This window comes from Rousettus aegyptiacus, unplaced genomic scaffold, assembly GCF_014176215.1.
Source record: "Rousettus aegyptiacus isolate mRouAeg1 unplaced genomic scaffold, mRouAeg1.p scaffold_m13_p_11, whole genome shotgun sequence".
Lineage (NCBI taxonomy): Eukaryota > Metazoa > Chordata > Mammalia > Chiroptera > Pteropodidae > Rousettus > Rousettus aegyptiacus.
The window spans coordinates 23,390,741-23,413,854 of record NW_023416286.1 but is presented as its reverse complement, the minus strand read 5'-3'; the positions used below and the strand labels follow the sequence as shown (position 1 = coordinate 23,413,854).

Below are 23,114 nucleotides of genomic sequence, written 5' to 3'. Positions count from 1 at the left end.
CATACAATTACTTACCATTTGTATCTATAGCAATAAAAATATAAAAACTACTTTCTGACAACCTCAGAGATATTGTCTCTGAATCATTTATTGGTTCATTAAGACCATTTATTGACTGCTTTCCACGTGACAGGCACTATAACAGGCTATGTAGGCAGTGATGAAAGTGATTCAAGATTTCACTTTTGGTCATGAGGTATCAATAATAGGCCATGTCACGTAAGCAGTTTAAAAAGAGGCATTTTCCCTTAGTCAAATTTTCACTTACTAAAATAGTGATGTGAATTTCATGGATACTTTAGATTTATCTTAAACTTACAGAAAATATATATTTAAAATATGATTCAGATATAATAGCAATATTCCAGTTAGTTCCTTCCCCATCACCTATCTATCCAATACAGTAAGATCTTCAATGTAGCACCTCAGCCACTGGCAAGGGTAAGTGTAAGGTAAGAAAAGCTCTCCCTGCCTTCACATGCTTCCTCCTGACAGACATGAGACAGTGTATCAGGCTAAGCTTCTTAGCTTAATGTGATAATATAGGAGAATAAGCCATCTGTTTTGATAATCAAGGCCTTCTGCTACTTCCCTCATTTGCACCAGTTACATTTCTTGAAGCCGTTCACTGCTTTTAAGAGGGCGAAGGAATAAACTACCATAAAGGTTTATAACTGTTATGTAACATACACAATATATCTCAATAAAGCAAGCTAGTTTAATACAAACAGTTAAAACAAAAACTACGTGTTTCTGAAAACTTTCTTCCTATACATTTTAGATGACTGTAATATCGTGTATTTAGATGCACTGTCTTCATGATTTTAGTACAACCCAATCCTTTTAAAAAAAACATTATTTTCTGTACTGTTTAGAAATAGTTTCTAAATTCATTAAAGGAACAGTGTCAACTTTAAAAATTACATGAAATGAGAAGTTAGTTTCAATTCTCTTTAAAGTTGTCATTAATTATTTAAGTGCATTATTTGACTTTCTCATAAGGGGCAACTTTTTAGGTGAGGTAGACAAGATTCTATGCCTGAATCTTGAAACTTTGGAAATGCTTAAATTGAGAAGGTTCAACTAAAAAGGCCAATATTTAATCTTTCTCCCTGTGCCACCTAAGGCTAGCTAGTGCTCCACAGGGCAAAAATGTAGACATTTTTTCAAGGTGGAACACCAAACATAAGAAACGTTCACAAGTCACTGGCAGACACCTTTTCTTATAACACAGACCAGCTTTTCACAAAACCTCCGAAGGCAGAAATCTGCTGACATTAAGGTACATAACTGTCTTCCCGAATTGTGCATAATCAATTATTTTATTTTTTTGAAATTTTTAGCATTGAAAGTACCTTGCCCAACAATTCAGGAGTCCAAAATTTGGACTTGAGCCATTTGGCTTTCTGGATAAAAAAAAAAAAAATCCACCTCAGATGATCACCTCTACTTTTACGTCTCCGATTCTTTTAAAAATCTAAATTGGGCATATGTCTTCGAAAATACTTTCTAGTAGCTCACCCCCACCCCCACCTCCTTTTAACTAAAAAGTGTCCAACTGGCAACTCTCAAATCATAAAGGCAGCAAAAAACGCCCCTGAGTGATGTCACACATTTTTGAAAAGTGGGTTAAGGACAACCAGGGAGGGAGGGATAGATAGGTCTGACATCGGAGGCCGAGGCCGCCAACCCCCGCGCCGGTCCCGCGCCGCTCGGAACCCGGGCCCAGCTTGAAAACCTGCAGCCTCGGCCAGCAGCGGGGGCCACAGTTCTCCGGGGTACGGTCCTGCCGGGGTAGGGGGTGTGGCTGCGGCGCCGGTGGTTAGCGGAAGGCGGCGGGGTGCTGCCCAGCGTGTGCGTTGGGGCAGCGGTGACACGGTAGGCAGAGGGTAGCGAGGGGAGTGCGAGTGGGCGGAGGCTGCCCCGTGGCCTCGGCCGCGGGGCGCGCGGGGAGAGATGCGGCCGGTCGGCGGCGCGGGGCGCGCGCGGTCCCCGGGGCGGTGGGGGCGCCGGGGCGCGCGGGGTCGCGGCGTCGGGACGGCCCGAGGGGGCCGCGCGGGGCCGCGGGCGAGCGGGCGCGGGGCGCACTCACCGATGCACAGCTGGACAGCGTAGGCGTAGTAGGACCAGCCGAGCAGCAGGCTGATGAACAGCACCGGGATCCAGTACAGCGCCCGTCGGCACCGCCGCCTGGCGCTGCCCGGGCCCGAGGGCGCCATCTTCGCGCCGCATCCACCTGCCCAGCTCCGCCGCCGCCCGCGGGCCTGGCTGCGGGGCGGGCTGGCCGCGCCCGGCGCGGTGCCCGGCGCGACGGGCCCGGGGGCGGCGGCCGGCTGCGCTGCGGCCACTGCGGCCGCCGTGGCGCTAACTTCCCATCCCGCAGCCCCCGGCCGGCGCCGCGGACTCCGGGCTGCTCAGCGCGGCGGAGGCAGCGGCTGCCAGGAGGACGAGGACGGGGAGGAGGAGAGGAGGGGGAGGAGGAGGAGGCGGCGGGAGCCCGCGCCCCGCCCCGCACCCGCCCCGCACCCGCCCCGCGCCCTCCGGCCGCCCCGCGCCCTCCGCTCCCCACCGAGCGCTCCCCGCTGGGCAGCTCGGCGGCGCCGGCGGCGAGTGAAGACGCCCACCTCGGCCTTTCGCCTCCCGCTTGGACCTTGGATTCGGGGCGAACCGGAGGAGGCGGGTGCCGCGGGGCAGGTCGGGGTGAAGGGTTGGGGGCGAGGGCGCCCGCAGCTCGGGCCAGTCGGGAGCCTGAGCGGCCACACTTTGCGCAGAGAGGCCCCCGGGGAAGGAGAGGTGACACAAGACCCCGGAGCTTGCCAGTCGCAGAGGGGACTCCTCGCCTGCCCGAGGCAGGTGGGGAGAGAGCCGGCTACCCCGGTAAATGCGCCACTGGACGGTCTTTGGGCGCCGAGGCCAAGGCCCCTCCCTGCGCCTGCTTGGAAAATTCTCGCTTCCACTTGTGGCTCCGAGTAAACGGGCGGAGGGCGGCGAGCGCAGGGCTGCTTTTCCGTCCTGAGAAACTGGGGTTTGGGCGGGGAAGCTACTTTTACTCCGCTGCTTTTGGGGGGAAGCCGGAAGGCGCCACTAAGAGGGGTGCGGAGCCGTCTTCTGGCGTGGAAGGTGCTGGAAGTGAGGAAGAAGCACTTTTGGTTTTGACTCCAGACCACTGGAGTTAGAAACACAAGTTATTTACTCTGAGATTGTGAACTTTTCTGCTATTTCGTGATTGTAAGAATGACCGTTCCTACCGCCCCCTCCAAAGTGTCGGGGGTTCCTGCCGTGTCCGCTTTTCCAGCCTATTCTGCACTTGTGTTTTCTTATGTGGCGGCGGTGCTAAACTTAGCACAGAGCCGGTTCTGAGGTGGTTGCTAAAAATCCTGGAAGGGATCCTAAAGGTAATTAGACCAAAGCCCTGGATGTGTGATGACCGAAACGGAAAAATACGAACGCTTCTGAGATTTGATTATGAACTCACCTGATTCTGCAAGGAAATAACTCAGTAAATGTAGTGTGTGTCACACACACACACGCATACATATGTATACATATATAATTTGTATAATGGGCACAATTTTACTTAATTATTAACTTAATACATATACATTTATACCACTATATTGAATAAAATTACTTTATATGCATGTGGGGAATCAAAAGATAAAGAAGTAAAAAAAAAGTACTGATTTGCATAAATTTAGTCAAAGAAATCTAAGCTCTAATGTGTTCTCTTTCTGTGACTGGATTAAACAGCAAGCTAATCTCTCCTGAAACAGCTACTGTATTCCACACATATCCCAAATCTCTTTGCACTTCTATTCACAAACGCATAAAAAGTAACAGTCACATTTCTGTGGGCTTGAAACCATTGCTATGAGACAACTTCCGTCCCAGTGAATCACTTTATTTTGGTGTAGCATATTTTGCCCTCTATTGACTTCCTCGTAGAGTAGGTTAGTATAAACACAGAACTTCCCTGGAAATCTTACTTTTTCCTGTGGATATCAACTTTATGATCCCAATCAGAAGAGACTGAAAACAAGAGGGAAAAGCCCCTACCGGGACTGAAATACCCTCACAAAGATGAGCAAATTTATGGTTGAAGGTCACTCAAGACATTAAAGAATGAAAAGTAAGGGATCCAATTTCCCACAGTGGAAGAAACTGCAAATTGTGCCTCTTTAGAGAGTAGATGCTACAATGCCCTGTGCTGCTTGTCTTCTAAACAGTCATACATGGTTTTGAGGCCAGAAAGGCAATAGCATTCCACACTGTTTTCACATCTTTTGGAAGAATATGCAAGAGGCTACATTTTTATTACTTATCTAAAATGTTCATTGTTCAAATTTATAATAAATGAAATAATTGCAACCTATTTTTAGCCATTTAAGAGCACTGCGGTTACTGAAGAATCCTCTCAAAAGCCATGTGATAACAGGATTTACCGCTGCACAGTCACTAATTAGATAGGCATAAGCATGCATGTACACAGGTAAGCTCTAGTAAGTAGCCAACCTCTAGATATTAGGCTTTGATAAATGATTTTTAGGAATAGAGAGCCTTTGATTTTTTTCATTACTTATTCCATCTGTATTAACAGGGAAACAATTTGAAGGTCATGGACAATTAAGAAGAACTTCCACTAGAGACTTTCTCTTTATAGAGAAGTACAGAAGATTCAACTCACCAATTTTAGATATTCGGTATTTACAGCAAATCATGAATCTCATACAGTAATTTTGATAAAACTGCTACAGTCATTTCTGAAAAAGGGTCAACCACAGCAAAGGAGGGAGAGGACTAGACTAAGGAGAAGGGGATGGCCAGACGGTGGGAGGGCGAAGGAAGCATCTCAAAAGAGGAGAAAGGCCTCCTGGCCTGGCCCACCCAGTCCCTTAGAACCCTGGTAATTCCATCCTTACTTCTGCCTGTATGCTCCACCCACTCAGTAATTTATCCAAATCATTAACTTCTTAAAATTTCAAAACCCCTGTTATCAGACCCCTCTTCCATGAAGGAAACTCGATCTTGCTCTTCTCCCTCCAGCCAAGATCAACTTTGAACCAGTTCCCCAGATTCTTCAGTCCCCAAATTTCAAATCTATCTTGTCATTAGAATATGCCAAGTTTCTTACTTCCAGATCCAAATTAAAAATTCACTTACTCCCTTTTATAATACTAGTCAAAAACAGCATGCCAATCAGGCCCACAGACCCACCCTGTCCCTAGGGAGTCTGAACCTCCATTCCTGCTTCCTATACCACCCTCATTTCATCTTCTTAGTCACATCGTCTACCAGAAACTTTCTAAGGTCTCTTGCTTGATAGCCTTCCTCTCCTTTTGAAAGTGTTCTTAGAGGGAAACATTGCATCTCTGAAGTATTAGGTCAATTTTATTACTGTCAGATATTTGATAAATTGTGTTGACTTTGCTATCAGTGTATGGAATTTAACAAATGCTGACTTCTAAATTTACAAGGACTGAAGGAATGAAACAGGTCTGGACCTGCTCTTTTACTTACAAGTCCCATCCTTACTAGCATGGTCTTATGTAAAAATATTGATCGACCCTTTTTCTTTGTTTTCTTAAAACTCAGCTTATCACTCTTTTGGGAAAAAATCCCTTTGGAAGTCAGCAATCCATATCAAATGACTCCAGCATGAATCGCACTTGTACAATAGGGGCAAATACATTCTCTGTGGGAGAATGACAGCATGCCCAAACCACATTTCTCTTTTAGAAAGGGCATTTGGTTTAGGGAATTTACTAAAGATTTTTGGTTCTCAGAGATTTGTAGTTTGCAGTTAATCTAGGATGGAATGTAATATAATTTCAAAGGCCTAAGCAATGTATGGTTAGTTGGGTCAAAACACTGGAAAAATTGCTAAAGTAGGAAAAACTCTGGCAAACCTTGCCTTTGAAGCACTCTACGATCTCTAAGATAGTATTAATGTATCTAGCCAGTAGATGGCAGGCACACACCAGGCAGTGCACTTCTGACATCTTTTCAGAGATTTCAATAGCATCAACCATTAGCTTAACCAAGCCAATTATAAATTATGAATTATAACTTTATGACAAATTACATATAATTGTAACTAATTATAATTAATTATAATTGTACAATTTTATGTTATAATTTACTGGCTAATGATTAATTAAAAATCTTATTCAGAAAATTGAGAAGGATTAAGAGAACATTTTTCTATATAACAAATCATTCTAATTATGCTTTCACTTCTAACGTTTGCACTCTTAAGAAATAAAATTGGACCTTTTCACTTAAATGAACACTTTTGTCTACACTGACTCCCATTCTTGCCCCCAAAAGGGGAGAAGGCAGTGTCTATGAACCCCAAAAGTTAAGCAGATAGTTCCTGCTGATGGACTGGCAGGATCTTTCCAGGTTGACAGAATGGCACAAGTTCAATTGGAGATTTTTAGAAGTGGCTGTTGTGGAAATGAAAGGTCAGTGGCCAGCAGGGAGTGGCCAAGGGCAATAGAATCCTGCAGTGTGGTGGCAAGTGTCCAGTGGTGTCAAGGCCAGCAATGGCGTCCTAGGCAGATTGTCTTGATTCAAGATCTTGGCCATAGATCAAATTCATCTGTGCCAGCTGAAGCTTGATTCTCCACGCTTCCTATTGATTCTGTAGAGGTATGTATACCAGCAAAAACATTTTTTTTGTGTGTGGGGGTAAGTCAATAAGCATTGATTGTGTTTGCAACCAAAAACATTGACTGGAACATAGCTTTGATTTCATTCTGCATCTTATTTCTCGAAGAGTCAGTTTCAGCTCATAGAGACTGACGAACTATGAGAAATAAGATACAGGAATTGGCAATGGAGGAGCCTATTTGGTTCCCTTCAAGTCATATTCTCTAGATCTGCACTGTTCAGTAAGTATCTGCTAGCCACATGAGGCTATTCAAATTTAATTAAAATTAAATTAAAAATTCAGTTTCCTTAGTTACAATAGCCACATTTCAACTGTTCATAGTCACATGTGGCTGGTGACAACTGTATCGGACAGTGAAGATCTAGAACATTTTCATCATCACAGTAAGTTCCACTGGAGAGAACTAACGAGACATTTTATCTTGTCTAAATATTCATGAGGTATGCTTTATATTTGCAATGCAAATATATCACAGTCCGCCTTGTGATTAGCTCTCTACAGTTTTGCAGAAATAAAAATGAGAGGTAAAAGGACATTGAAGACACCTTTAGGTTTATAGGACTAGGAGCTTTCTTCCTTTGAAGACACAAGTCTAAAGGGCAAGGAACCAGCTGGGTGAAAATAGAGGAATAAGAGGTAACACTATAGATTCTTCCATCTGAGGCTTGTGTACAAATGATTGCTTTCAAAAGATATGCAGGGAGAAGCTTAGCAGAATACTATACTCAAATTCCTGTTTAGCTTTTCAACCAACAGTGCTTGGAGATACAGCTTCATTCCTGGATAATTCTTGCCTTGAAGCACAGATTTAGACAATTCTTCATCCAGTAGCCATCAAGACCCTTTCTGTTCTGTTGGTCGATCAGATAATTATTGGGGCCGCCAAACAGTAATTGGTTATATTCAGCCCTGTCTCTCTCAGGCTATAGGCTGGATTAGTCATGCTGGATTTTCTGTATGGCATATGTGGGAGGAGATGGAATTAATGGGTCATGCCGAGTAATCTGTACAAACCTGCACTGGCTCTGGTTCAAGACACACTCTTCTCCTGAAAAATTATAAAAAAATTAATGCTTAATATTAATAACTAGTTCCAAGTGTTGTCAAGGACTTTCAATGTAACTCGGAGATCTAGCTCACATTGCAGTTTATAATTATAAAAGAGGGAACAAATCTAACCAGGGTTTTCTCAGGCCTTCAAAAAGAGCAGGCAAAATGAAAAATAAATATTTAATGATGACATTTAACAAAAAAGGCATGTTGGCTTCAGATTTGTAGTAGAAAAAATTTTAATCTTTAGGGATTCTTCTATTAGCTAGAATTTTCCAGTGTAAATTATGTCTAATACTTCAGAGTCTTTGAGTCTATAATTGTTTTCAAGTAATACATAGGTAATTCAGATTGTGAATTTCTTTGTGTTTTTTTTTTTCTCTCGTTGATAAAACCTTCCTCCATTTACTCATATTTCAGTCTCTTTGACAATGGGTCATGCTATGAAATGCCAGGTTGGCAGCGGAATATCAATAACCTTTATATCTAGAATATGAGACAATACAGGGTTTTGTTTTTCAAAACTCAGTACAGTGGTTGAGGGTTCGAAATCCATATGATTAGAGGTACCACCTGTGAGACTGAAGAATAGTACAGAAGCTTCCATCTTAGATAGTGGAATGAGGGATTATTTTACTATAATGTTCACTCATGTAGAATAAAAAGTACATTTATGTCAAACTATATAATGAAACATCCTTATTCAGAAGAGCATTACATTTATGTCAAGGGACATTGAAGAGAAGGTGACGTTATATCACATTTGCATTGCAAGAGCATGGTCATATCTCAGGCTAGACTTTTAGAAATAACTGAAGTACCAATGTTATAGTTTGGTTTTCCTCAGGGGGTTCCAACTGAAAAAACTGTGAATTCCAGTTCTGCTACATACTTACTTAAATTCTCTGACATTTCTTGAGGATATTTATTTCCTAAACAAATAAATTGGGAAAGCAATGTGTGAAAGTTCCTTAATAAGTCCATTCATCCATTCAATATATTTTGATGACTTCCCTTGTCTGAGGTATTATGATAGGTGATGGTTACAGAGTGAGCAAAAAACCAAACCAAACACAAGGGGCATGCCCTAGTGAGCTTGACGGTATAGCTAAATTACTTGAATTAGGATAAGTTTATAAGGAGGTTCCCTGTGAGTGTCATCAAAAATATCCTGCTGGTTTGATACTATCTGAACATACATAAAACCTGGTATGAGATATGGACATCCAGATGAAAGAATCGGTTAAATTGCCATGACCTGAAAGGAAGGCAATCTGTGTGAGTTTCAACGTGAAAATGTCCATAACTAGTGTGATATCTGGCCATGTTTATATGAAAAATTTGATGCTGAGATGCATATTCCTCAAATACTGCTGATGTCAATTTTTTAATATAAAAGGAGTAAATTATATGCAAGAGCTTTGGAATCTCTTCACCAAAGCCAAGCATTCTCCCACATTTTAAATCGTCAGCCATGCTGGTAATTTCCATTTGCTTTTCCAGATCTACTCTCTACCCTTCTTTGTGTCATCTTGAGGCTCAACTTAAGATCTCTATCAAAGGACTGCCTTACACTCTGGAGTCTGGTTGGTTCAGTTAGTGAGAGTTGAGCAGGTGATTTAGAGGGCCAGGGAATAACCTGGGAATGTTTGTTTCGCCGCCCCCAGCCTGATGACTGACCATCACAGCTTCCCGAGCTATAAGCTCTCTCCCTTTCCCTCTTCCAGCCTGGGGCTGGGCAAGTACTTAACTCCCGAGGTTGCTCAACCATACCCTGTTGGGTTCCTTTAGTTCTTCTCAATTACCACTTCCGAGTGTGTCATCTCTTCCCCGACTTCTTCCATCACTAATATAATCCCTAACGAACTTATCTGTAAACCTGAGTACAGTCTATTTTCTGCTATACAGGAAAAAAATATATAAATGCCTACTGAATACTTACTTAGAAAGTCAGTATTATCGTTAATTATCTCTTTTAAAATAAAAAAATAACAGAATTATACATTATAGAACAATACATAACAGAAATTTTGGAAAGAGCTACATAACAGAAAATTTGGAAACAGAGAAGGATAAAAACCTCCCATGATTTCACCAATTAGCACAACCATTGTTATTTTAGTATGTTCCCATCTGGTTTCTTATTTTGTGCATAAATGAGAGAACAATTTCGTGATCTCATAAATATTTCATCACAAATGTCTTTCGTGTTACTATACTAGCTTCAGAATAATTTTAAATATTGCACAATATTTTCTTCTGTAGAAGTACTGTAATTCATTAAACCATTACTCTATTGCTAGATATTTAGGTGTGTTTTCTAATTTTTTTACTGCTATAACATAAATAGCTTAGCTCATAGCATTTTCCTCATATTTTATTGTTTTCTTTGGATAAAGTCCCAGAGATAAAATTAAATCAAAGAGTCAAAGTTTGAAAAAATTATGCAGCCATAGTGATTTTAAATATGTCCACAAATTCTTTGATATACCTTCTTTCAAGGAGTGGAGGCAATTCTCTCCTTGAGTATGGACTGAAATTAGTGACTTACTTATAACGAATAGAATAAAGCAGAATCAACGGTGAGTTACTTAGCTAAGCTGCTTCTGAATTCCTAAGTCTCAGAAATTATGAGATAATAAATGTTTTCTTAGGTCACTGTATTTTGACTTAATTTGTTGTGCGATAGATAAGTAACACAGCAGCAAAGGAAGTATCGTAGCATTTTTCTAAGTAAGTTTAAATATGAGACACTTAGTGAGCATCCCAGTTCCTGGCAATCGTGGCAAATTATTGCCACTTAAGTTACAAGAGCCAGTGCGAGACATGGGAAGAACAAAGAGGGAGAGAAAAGAAAAGGGAAAATAAGAGAGGGGGGGGAGGAAAATAGAATAAAAGAGGAAAAGTTAGCAAGAGAGGGACATGGCAAAGGTCACCATATGTCCTAGTTCGCCCTGGACAGCCCCAGTTTGTGGTGTTATCCTGATGTAATTATGAATAGAGAGTTCCCTTTCACTTTCAAGTGTCTTAGTTTGTATGATAAATTATATGACCCTAGTTATAGACCAATATCTCAGCCCGCTCTTCCCCTCGTTTACTATCGTAATATTGCATCTTTCCCTCATGCCTACATGATCACAGCCTCTCCCAGATCTGCTCAGCAGCACTAACTCAGAAGCCTAAATTTCCCAGCAAACCACAGCCTGTCACTAACACCTCTTCCAGGAGCTGGTGACTGTCCACTTCCGTGTTCTTGCATTACAGTAGGTAATCTATAACAGCAGTTAAGAGGTTGGCTTGGGAATTTGGTAAACTTGGGTCTGAATCTTGGTTTTATATTGAACAGCTATTTGACTTTAGGAGCATTACTTAAGTCCCAGATATAAGTCAGGAAATATATTATCTATTACCTCATAGGACTGTCTGTTGAGGGTATTAATGAGATTATGTATGTATAGTCTCTGACTTATAATGGCTCAACTTACTTTTTTGATGCTACAATGGTGTGAAAGTGATACACATTCAATAGAAACTGTACTTTGAATTTTGGATATTGATCTTTCCCCGACCTAGCCATGTGTGGTTCGATAAACACCCTCATGGTGCTGGGCAGTGACAGCGAGCTGTGGCTTCGTCAGCCACGTGATCACGAGGGAAAACAGCTGGTACTCTAGTGTATTTATTGTGTTGCCAGTGTTTTTTGGACATTGTATTCTGAGCCCATTTAAGGTAGCCTTGGCTGAGATATGATATTTGGTAGGCTGGGGATATAAAGTGCGTTTTTGACTTACAATATTTTCAGTTTACAATGAGTTTATTGGTATGTAATCCATCGTAAGTCAAGGAGCATCTTTAAAATGCTTAGCCTAGTGCCCAGCATATATGGAGAAGCTATATATATACAGCATTGGTATATACATATTCTGTACTATGCATTTTACATGCATAATATATATGACAAAATATATGTTAACTATTCTCAGCATTTACTATCACAGAAGGCAAATTCATCTCATTGAGGCTGAAGTATTTTAGCCTTTGGGACATGTATCTTACCAGGAAATTCTCAAGTATGTGATTAGCTGTATTTATCAGTTTTAATATAAGAAGGCAGAGACATAGTTTAGGAAATGTGTTAAAGTCAAAGTCAGGCAAAGACTGAGTTTGCTCTTCATACTTCATATGCCTTCATAAGCCTCTGCTTAACCATGCTATCTGAATGGTTGGGATAAATGTATTTCACCTGTTTATGCCTATTGTCCAATTTTTCCTTTTTGAAATCAATATGTTTTCTTTGCCCCATTTTCATTTATTCATACATTCATTCACTAGATCCCAAGCACTATGCTAATGAAAGGATGGAGCAGTGCTTTTCAATAAGAATATTCTTTCCCACTTCTTAAAGGAAAATATTACACTTAAAGAGTAAAAAAAGGTGTTGCGTGGGAATATGAATGTGTAGGGATCTGAAATATATTAAAATATATTTTTTCAGGATGACTGGATTTACTTTAAATTAGCTTTGAGCAGTAGAAACAGTTTTCTGCTGTAAAAAGAATATATTTTAGGTTTTGATTTTGCTTGATTTTTTTAAAAACTAAGAGTGGGAAAATGCAAATTATATGAATATGTAATTTGAAATCCTTGCTACATCAGCAGAAGGAGCTGGGAGGAAGGTGGAATTTTTCTGCCACAGACATTCCTCTCTTCTGTTTTTGGGAACAAGGAAAACTAGACAGAAATAGTTCTAGGTACATGGACTATATATATTTTACATGCACAGCATAAAATATTCAACAAAGTTAAGTAGGTGCCTGAAAATCAAGACAATCCAATAGATGAAGATGGTGACAACAGTTAAAATAGTAAATATGTACAGGATAGCTTTAAAGTACTTGGAAACATTTACCAAAATTTTTAAAAAGATATTTTCTTTTTACTATTTTTTTTCCACTTTGAGTGCCACAATATTTTCCAAAAGCCCATGAGGTTTTACTTTTGTGTTAATCTTCAAGGTCAAGTTTATGGTTACAAATAAACTGATTCTAAATGAATTGGGATATCATTTTAGGAATTATAATAACTGATACTTATTGTTTGCTAAACTCTGTGCTTTACAGGAAATTTTCCATTTAATTCTCAGCCTTAAGATTCAGCTGTTATCATTATCTCATCCTACATATGAAAAAGCTGAGGCATGAACAATGTAAGAACCTTGCTTAACTACAAAGGTAGGGAGTGACAGAGTCAGGATTTGAACTTGGGGAGTCTGACTTGAGAGCCTCTGCTTAACCATGCTATCTGAATGGTTGGGATAAATGTATTTCACCTGTTTATGTGTATTGTCCAATTTATCCTTTTTGAAATCAATATGTCTTCTTCGCCCCATTTTCTCTATTCAAGGATCATTTAACTTTATAATTATGCAAGTCCGCACCCCTCTGAATAACACTGACTCATTTATTTAAAGGTAGCAACCAAATTGATCTTTAAAAATACCATAAGAATCTAATTGAAAATTTTCATGAATCACTTCAATGAGAAATTGGTATCAGGATCTCAAGTATAGAGAACCTCAGAAATTGCTTTTTCAAAAGTGCTAATGAACTAGTCATCTTGAATGAAAATGCCTCTAGCAAGACATTGCATGAGAAGAATAAGGAACAATTCTTTAAAAGCTGCTGACGTTTAGGATATGAGAACCATTTCAGTAGCTTTTAAGGAATTGTTCCTCATTCTTCTGTGTTTGAAGATGATGATGTGTCTATTTATTGCTGAAATGTACGGTGACCAGTATTCTTTCCAGCATTGGGCAAATTAAAGACAAAATTGATATCATTATTTGCTAGTTCTTGCATTTATTTCTTTGCAGTTGTCATTCATCACTTCCTTCCTTTATCTCCCAAGACTGGATTCTCTGTTAGTCATTTGCCCATACTCCTCAGCTGTAGTAGCCGAGGGTATGCTCTGTATGTCCTTTAAATACCATTTTTACCAAAATAGTTTCTGCCTCATGTAAAATAAAAACTGTTATCACATCTTACTATTATAGATGAATTTACATTCTGCTGGAGTTATAAAGTTAACTTTGTACCTTTTTTTAAGTGAACCGATTTGGAATTTGGTTAAGTAGAGTCCCTAAATCATACTGATGAAACCTAAGAAATCAGTTCAGACAGTTCATCATAACTGCTCTGCAGACATCAAATTCTCCTAGAGTTTAATGCTTTGTTGTTGCCGCCACATACTTAGGGTGTCACGAACAGTACATTTGTCATCTTAATATTCTTTTCTCTTAGTTTTCTAATACAAAAACCATTTTCTCCATTGTAATTTTGAGAAAATCCGTATCTGCTTCCAAATAGCATAAAATATTACATTTTTTCATTTGTTTCTTACCATCCTGTATCCCATCAATCCCACAGACACCCTTGCTCACTAGCTCACATTTTCATATCCCAGGGAAGAAGTGGCTACATAATTTTTGGAACTTAGCGCAAAATGAGAAAAAGCAGAAAAAATGCTAAGATATTACAATATAAGCTTTTTTCTTTCTTCCATGATCTCTCTTTCTCTACTTGTCATGACCTTTTTTGTTTGCTACTTAATATCATTTTAAGTAAATAAAAATTTTAAATTTTTAATTATTAGCATGACTTTACCATTCATTTTTATATTGTGCAAGCTAGTTTTAAATGCAAATTTCAGAGCACTTAACTCCTATGTGGTATCACTAAAAATTCATACGTCAAGGGACAGCTGTGAGAGTGCTTCCAGTTGGACAGAATAAGCTTCACAAGTCAGACTCTTAAAGGTTGGAAGGAGGGAGAGGATTCATCCAGCACAAAGCAAGCCAGGTATGTTCCTTTGGGCATGGGGATACTTGCAAAATGAATGTTGACCGTCAGGGGTGCCCTGGGATCCCATCCCATGACTCAGAATGCACGTGCATTTGCTCAGGCCTGACAGATGCTAGGTTCCCTCTCATGCCAGCTGCTGAACTGATGAACCATGATCCAGCTGGGGGAGCATCCTCAGGAAGTCATCTCACAAGCCTAATACCCCAACCTACAGTGGATAGATAACTCTCAAGGGTGTTGCAATCTCCATGTTAGAAAGCTCTAAGTACTCAGCTTAGGAGTGGATGAAAGGCTTGTCTTCACCAAGCTGTGGCTACTGGACGGCTGCCAACTGATGCAGCATGGCACTGCCAGCCTAGGGTAGGATGACCTGTACCGTGCTCTGCTTCAAGATTCCGTGGGTTGTGGGTACCCTTCCCCATTCCTATTTATATCTGCACCCAGGCCCCTGCAGGAGGGTTTGAGGGTGAAGGCAGTCGCTGGGCAGGGTTGAGACTGGGCAAGAAAGGGGATGGCCAAGAACCTATCCATGGGCGTAGGAAGGAGAACTGTGTGTGAGCAGAGGCTCCAAGCCCTTGCACAAGCTCCATCGTCCCGCTGACTTCACTTACAAAACTGTGAAGATAATATTGTTAAGAATTTTAAGATGGTGACCGCAAAACATTAAACCACAAGTGTCGCGGGCCTTTGTGCAACTGCACTGGTCACATGACCATGATGTCAGCCCTGCCCAGGAATGTAGAGTTAGTATTTGACCTTCAAAGAGGCAAATAACGGTTTTAAAATAAGATGAGAGAATAACTTTTTATTGTTCCTTCCCATGATTCATATATAAAAAATTTTTAGGTGCCTATTTTATATTTTTAAAAGGAAGTATGAGGAACATATCACTCATGAATATAAAAAATCCTAAAGGAAATACAAGTTCCCCATTCAAACCATAGTCAAGCCTCTTGGTTAATAATAATAATGGTACTATTAGCTGAATATACTACGTGCCAGACACTGTGCTAGGAACTTATTTTATTCTAATTTACTTTATGTGAATCATCTGATCTGATTCCTATAACATGGAAGAGATACAATTTTTAGCCCCAATTCAGGCATAAGTCGTCTGATACAGGGAAGTCAATCTGTTTAAGACCAGGAAGTGAAGAGAATATGCTACCATGATCAACATTTATTATAATAATGTAGAATAATTTAATATTACGAAGCCTATAAAGAAGGCCACATCTGGTGGTCAAATGGGAAAAGTGGTATGATCATGTCAATGGGAGCTGAGAAAGCATTTGAGATGATTCAACACTCATTTCTTTTCCCAGATTCTTTCAAATCCAGGAAATAAAAGATTCTTTCTTAACAAGATAAAGTATTTATTGTAAATCAACAGCAAAATATTACACTTAATTTGAAACATTAGAGATAATCCTATTAAAACAGGAAATTAAAAGATTTCTGCTACTGTTATTAGTATTTTACATTGTTCTGGAAGCTATGATTAATGCAATACAGGAAATAGAAATAAGAGCAACAATACAGGAATGGCAAGGACACATTTCCCAGCATTTGCATATAATGATTGTCTACCAGAAAATCAATTAAAACAGTATCAGAACTACAAAGAGTTCGGTTAAGTGGCTGAATACATCAACTGCTTTTCTGTATATCAACAGTAATCAGATAGAAAATCTAATGGGAAAAATTCCCATTCTTAAAAGCAACAACATATACGTAGGACCTAGAAAAGACCTTATGTTAAGTAGTATAGCCTAGATAATGAAAGCCATACATCTTGAGAATAACCCAAATAATTGTCCCTGGATGGGATGAAAATATTACAAAGATATTGTGGTGGTTAATTTTTTGTGTGTTATCTTGACTGGGCCAGATATTCAGTCAAACATTATACTGGGTATTTTCAAGGAGGGTGTTTTTAAATGAGATTAACATTTAAATCAGTAGGCTGAGTAAAGCAGATTGCCCTCTTTAATGTGGTGGGCCTCATCCAATCAGCTGAAGGCTTGACTGGAACAGTAAGGCTGACTCTCTGCCAAGTAAAAAAAAAAGAAGAAAAAAAATTCCTCCTGTCTGACTGACTTTGGACTTAAACATTGACTCTTCCTGGTGTTGAACCAACTAGCCTCAGACTGGAAATAAACCATCAGTTCTCAGGTTCTTCGGACTTCAGACTCAGATATGAACTACACAGCTGCTTCTCCTGGGTCTCCAGCTTGCTGACTCATCCTGCAGATTTTGGGACTTGTCAACCTCCATAATCTCGTGAGCCAATTCCTTACAATAAATCTCTTTCTCTACATGACATACATCCTTATTCTTTCTGTGGAGATCACCGACTAAGACATATGTTATTTCTTTCCAAATTAATTCATAATTTTAAAGTGATTCCAATAAAAACCCTATTTGGAGGGGATATGATAAAACAATTCTAAAGTTCATCAGAAAAGATAAACAAGAAGAGTTAAGAAAATCTTGAAAACGAGAATCTAAATGTGGCTATTGAGGGGGAAGACAGATAGTCTTGTGGAACATGAAAACATATTATAAAGCTAAAATAATTAATGTGGTTACAAGGATAGCAAGATAGTCCAAAGGAAGAGAGTAGTATCTTAAAACATAAGTATGTAAAATATTTAAAATATAATTTTCATTATATTAGGTAGCAAAAAGGAAGAATTATTCTATAAATTAGTGCCAGATAAATTGGTTAGCTATTTGCAGGAAAATTTAGTTAGGCTCTCATTGTTTTACCATATAATAAAATAAATTCTGTGATTTTTTTAGTTAAATGCAAAGAAAATATAAAGAATAGATGATAGAATAGTTATTAGACTGAGATAATTTCTAAGCATTAACACAATGGAGGAAATGGCAAATAAAATGATCGTTTAAATATATATAAAATTAAAACCTTTGAAAAATCTTATGTAACTCAGAGCGTCACACTGCTTATGTCTTTGTATTCAGCCAAAGACTGACGAGTACTCTATACAGATTTCTTGTGCTGAACAGCTTCCTTTTCTCTGGTACTCTGCAGTCTTGTGAGATTCCAGCCATCTGAGCCATAAATGTTTAAGTCTGCTTTCATTTCTCCCATCCCACACGTTTTTTCTCTTTGGGTCTCACTTCTCTCTGCTGCAGTTTGAAGTGCTCCCAGACAGAAAGCCCAATTGAATGCAGAGGTCACCACATGAATTCCTTTTCTCTCAAGTACCAAAGCCTTGAAGTGTTTGTTGTATATGTTGTAGTTGTTTATGATAAAAGGATGTCAGTTTCTCAATCATGGCTGTACTCCAAACTTTCCATTGTTTTGATCTTAGCAATTACAATTTTTATTTCTAGAAATTCTATCTGGTAAGTGTATCTGTTTAGTCCCTATCATTTTTTTTGAAACTTACTTTTGTAATTCCATAGTTCATTTCACACATTCTGCATTCAGTTCCAACATCGTCATTCTTTAGGGTCTAAATTTAACATCTGTTGATTCTTACGTGTGTGTGTGTGTGTGTGTGTGTGTGTGTGTGTGTGTGTGTGTGTGTGTCTGGAAGATTTTAGCTCAGAGCAGGGGTTCTTGGATTCAGGTTCTCCTCACTGCTGTTTTAAATCTCAACATACTAACACACTGTCAGTATAGAACTCTGGCTTCAAGGCAATCCCTGCCCCTCCACGAAGCCTGCAGGCTCCTCGTCATTCCAGTTTCAACCACTTGTGAACTCTGTTGCACAGGCCTGAGATTATCACCTGTGTTCCTTAGTTCCAGAAAGTCCAACTCAGGTTGCAGGCTACCTAATCTTCACCCGTGACTACTTGAGACTAAACTCTTGGGTATTTTAAAATTTATTTTTACCTTTTTTTTTTTTTAATTTTGAAGAGAGAAATCCCTGAGGACTAGAAATGCTTCTGTGTACGTTGTATTTGGGGGTCTAGCTATTGTGAAGAAGTTAAGCTCTGAGCTTTCAAAACCTCAGGTATCAGGGAGCAAAAATACACGTATTTTATAATCAGAAAAATAACAGAAAAGGCAACAGGTATCCGTATCTGAATTACTAATGTCCATATTTATGTGGTAATTAATCACTATGAGAAACTGCTAATATATTCTATTTAGCATTTTCATGTTGCTTAATTTCTTTCTCAGGTTCAAATACTGTACTGGCTAATGGATACTTTCCATAGACTTAATCTTTGTAAATTTTAGAAAAACATTTAAGTTGACATATGAAGGCTAACATTTGGTCATGCTTTAATAGGCTGAACACCAAGCAAATCCTATTCCTTTATTTGTTCATTTTGCAATAAGTCTTGACATTACCTTCTCCTCTTTCTTAAATTTGCTTACTTAGCAGGGCACAATGCAGTTTTGATGTGCAATCTGATTTCAAAAGAATCTTTGAGACAGCTAATCTTCTGTACACTCACTGTAATTAAATATTAAGCACAAATGGTATATAAGATACTCACTTTCTTGAGAACCTCTCAGCACTGAAGAGCAATGACATAAAAAAGTATAGATTTTCAGAGTGTTTTACAGATTTTTCAGCTTCAACTTTTAACTCTTATAGCACCAGAGCTTGCAAAGAGTAAAGCATTATATATCAGAGACTGGAAATATCTTTATTAATTGTCTTTCACTCTCATTTCATTTCACCATAGTTTAAATTCTCATTTCACCATAGTTTAAAATCTGCTAGCTGCTTGCTTCATCCTTGAAAATATACAATAGGTAATGCCATACTGACTTAAAAACTAATAATCAAGTTCAGTTGTTTGTCTCTTATGGTAAATGCCACCAAAATATGTTTTATAAGAGAGCATGGCAGCTATCTTTAACTTTTTAAATCCAGTAACTGATTTCCACTGACGTTCCTTTATCAAATAATCCCTGTCCCATCTCTATCATCCAAAATTTAACCATGTTCTAGTTCCATAAATTCACAATCACCATTATACTTTTACTTTTCTTAAAAGTATCTCTATCTGCTTCAAGAATAAGTGACCTAACTCCGGATTTGGTGAATAAATTCATCACATTACCTTCATGATTTATTTCCACTTTTTACAGATTGAGATCCTAAGATATCAAAAATGTGCTTTTCTTGAAAAAGTAAACAAATACATGGTGAAAACATTCAAACAGTTCAATAATAGTGCATTAAATATGAGCTTATAGCCCCCTTCACTAAATATCCCTATGTTCCCATCTTCACAGGGCCTTCTCAACAAAATAGCACGTAGGCTTTGAATTACCAGGCAGGAGCAATCTGACCAAAGAGAAAAGACCTATCAATACCGATAGTGAAGGTCTCTCATATGTAATGGGCTAGCAATGAGTGAGACCTATCAGTCAAAAGCACATTCCATGCACACAGAGCTTCCAATTTGTTTAAAAATATAGACGTATAGCAAAAAAGGTTACCAGATATTTGAGAAAAAGCCTCAAATATGAGATACCCAAAATACAAACAAAAAAGGAATGAGGCAATGACGGGAGCTGGATAAAACTTCAAAGAAACTAAAATTAATGATCAGAATAAAAGCTACTGAATGCACCAAACACAGGCAACAATAAAAAGGCAAATTCAGAGAAAATTTTTTTAAAATATGACAAAAGCTGAAGAGAATGGATAGAAGATAAAAAGGTGCTCAACAAATCTCAAGAAATCTTTTAAAAGGTACAATGAAAAGACAAAGAGACAACAAGAATGGACCTCAAGATAATCATGTTAAGCAAAATAACCAAGACAGAAAATGTTGGAAATCACATGATATCACTTATATGTGGGATATAAACCTACAAGCAACAAATGAACAAGACAAACAAATGGAGACTCATGGACATGGACTATAGACTAGTGGTTACCAGAGGGTAGGGAGTGTGGGGAGGGAGGATGTAGAAAAGGTAAAGGGGGTCAACTGTGTGCTGACAAAAAGAAATTAACTATGGGAGGTGAACACACAGTGCAAATAAATAAGTAAACAAACAAATAAATATACGCCTTACTGTTAAAAGTGTACAGCTGAAACTTATTGGATTTCATTAACCAATGTCACCATAAAAAAATAAATTAAAAAAAAAAAGACAAAGAAATGAACGGTAAGAAAGAAGAAAAGGAGAAATACAAGATAAGTAAGTATGTGACAGTCAGTATCAGAATGCAGGTATCCCCTGCTTTCTGGGTTTGCATTCCGCCATTTCACTTTTACCAAAGATCTACATTAGTATCATAACAGCTTTTTTTTCATGAAAGTGAAAATTCTTTGGATTTTTTTTTGGCTAGTGAAAACAAGTACTAATGTAGGTCTTTGGTAAAAGCAGTGATATGAACTTTGGGAAAGCAGAGAGAGGGAGGATACTCTTAGGAAAGTAGGAGAAACCTATAATAGAAATTCCCAAAAAACTGGACAGTAAGAGAGAAGGACATTCTCAAAGAAATAATTTTTTATTTTTCAGAACTGAATGCCCTAAATTTTTGGATTGAAAGGACTATTGAGTGCTTAGCACAATCAATGAGTAAAAGATCTTTACCAAGTTATATTAATGTGAAGTTTTAGAACAGCAGGGACAAAAAAAAAAAAAAAAAAAAATATTCTGAAAAGATTCTGTTAACTTCCAGAGGAAAGAAAGAACAGGTCAAGGTTCAAAATAGCAACTGATTTCCAGAGACCACTGAAAACCGTAAAATGAGGGGGTGGTGCTTTCAAAGTTCTAGGGGAAAAGGTATGTCATTCCAGATTTCCACTCTCAGATAAATGGTTGCCTAAGCATGAGGGTAGAATAAAGACATTTTTAGGCATAAAAGACCTCAAACATCTATTTACCATGTCGCCTTTCTCAGGAAGTATGGAGGATTGTACTCCACTTCAAAAAATGAAAAGAGAGAGAAGGACAGGGGAGATAGGGTAAAATAGAATTTTTGACAGATGAAGATCCTGGAATGACAGTTCTGCATCAGGACTAGGGAACAACCATTCTAGATGGGACAGATACTGGAGGTATTTCTAAAATTATAATAAAAATTTACATATTACTAGACATGGTAAAATATATTAACAATATACATTTGGTTCTGGAGATGAGTCTTGGAATGAATTAATGATGGGTAAATGAGAAGTACACAAAAGTTAAGCAAACTGAAAAGGAGAAAATGATTAATTCCAGGGAAACTAAGAAGGTATATAAGGAAACAATAATTGATGATATACTAATTAATTTAACAAATTATAATCTAACTATACTGAAAGGATGGGGAAGGAGAAATTGTGTGTATGTAGATCTTGGAAGAGGCGTGTGTAATAGAGTCAAATCCTCATTTTCTTTTGTAGGAAATCAATAGTAAATCTAAAAGTTAAATCGATCAAGAAATATTGATATAAGCATGTTATCTTGAAATATGAAGGCAGACACCAAAAGAAACTGCTAGATTTGAAAGGGATTGCCCCTGAGGAGAAGAAAAGAGGAAAGAGGGATGCTGTATTTTATTTAAACCCTTTAGAGCTCTTTGACTTTTGACGATATGTACATGTAACTTTGATAAAGATATTAAAATATAATTCTATGCAATGAAAGTTTTAAACATAAACAATAGGATATTATACATTCTTCTGTACCTTGCTGTGTTCCCATAAAAACATCTTATAGATCTTCTCATATCAGCATGATTAATGGACTTCATTCTTTTTCATAGTTACGTACTATTTCACTGTATATATTTATTGACATACAAATTAATAAATATATATATTAGGATATTACAATCCCAGAAGTAAAATGCTCAGTCAAAACTTTGAGATATTTCTATTTCTCTCCAAAGATGTTGCATCCAAATTTATAGCCTCACCAACAACTGCCCCACATACTTACCAACACTATATACTATGGAACCATTCTATCTTTTCAATCTGGCATGTGAAAAGATGTACTGACATTATCGTCATTAAGGATTTAACTTGTGTTTTAAAATTTATTTTTCTAAAAAACATTGGTATTGGTTTACTCAATACCAATGTAAAAATAATATCCTCATTCAGATTTCTTCTCCATTTTCTTCTTATTTTTTCTATTCCATTTCTCATAAACACTTGTCCTTCTCTTCCTTTACAATACTGCACAAAATTTATCTTTTCCAGAAAACTTATATAATAATGTTTTTACTTCCTCTGAGCATTGTATATTTATATGCATGTAGCCTCAATTATAGATAAGTTCTTCAGCTTAAGATGTGTGCCAAAATATTGATTGTGATATAAAGAGAATTATAAAGATATAAAGAGAATTATATGTTTGTATTGGCTTTCATCATACAGTATTTCACATAATTTAAAATATGACTGATTGCAAGATGTACCATTATTTTACGAGCTACTAAGAAAGTTAAAATGCTGCCAATTCAAAGGAAGACCACAATGCTTTCTTAGCATTTAAAATTTTTATCTTATTAAATATTTTACAATTAATATTTTTGCATCCTTTGGAAGAAAAATCGGCAGGTAAAAATGTTAATTTATTGTAT

At 38.1% G+C, this 23,114-nt stretch overlaps 1 protein-coding gene across 1 annotated transcript in view; it reads right to left on the bottom strand.

Annotated features, from left to right (window-relative positions):
• The window catches only part of ZDHHC2 (zinc finger DHHC-type palmitoyltransferase 2), a 53,469-nt gene extending 50,916 nt beyond the window's left edge, over positions 1 to 2,553 (bottom strand). Inside the window, exon 1 of the mRNA XM_036228610.1 lies at positions 2,093 to 2,553. Coding sequence (XP_036084503.1) covers positions 2,093 to 2,219 — 127 coding nt within the window. The 5' untranslated portion in view covers positions 2,220 to 2,553. The remainder of the gene's footprint in view (positions 1 to 2,092) is intronic.
• Between the last annotated feature and the right edge of the window lie 20,561 nt (positions 2,554 to 23,114).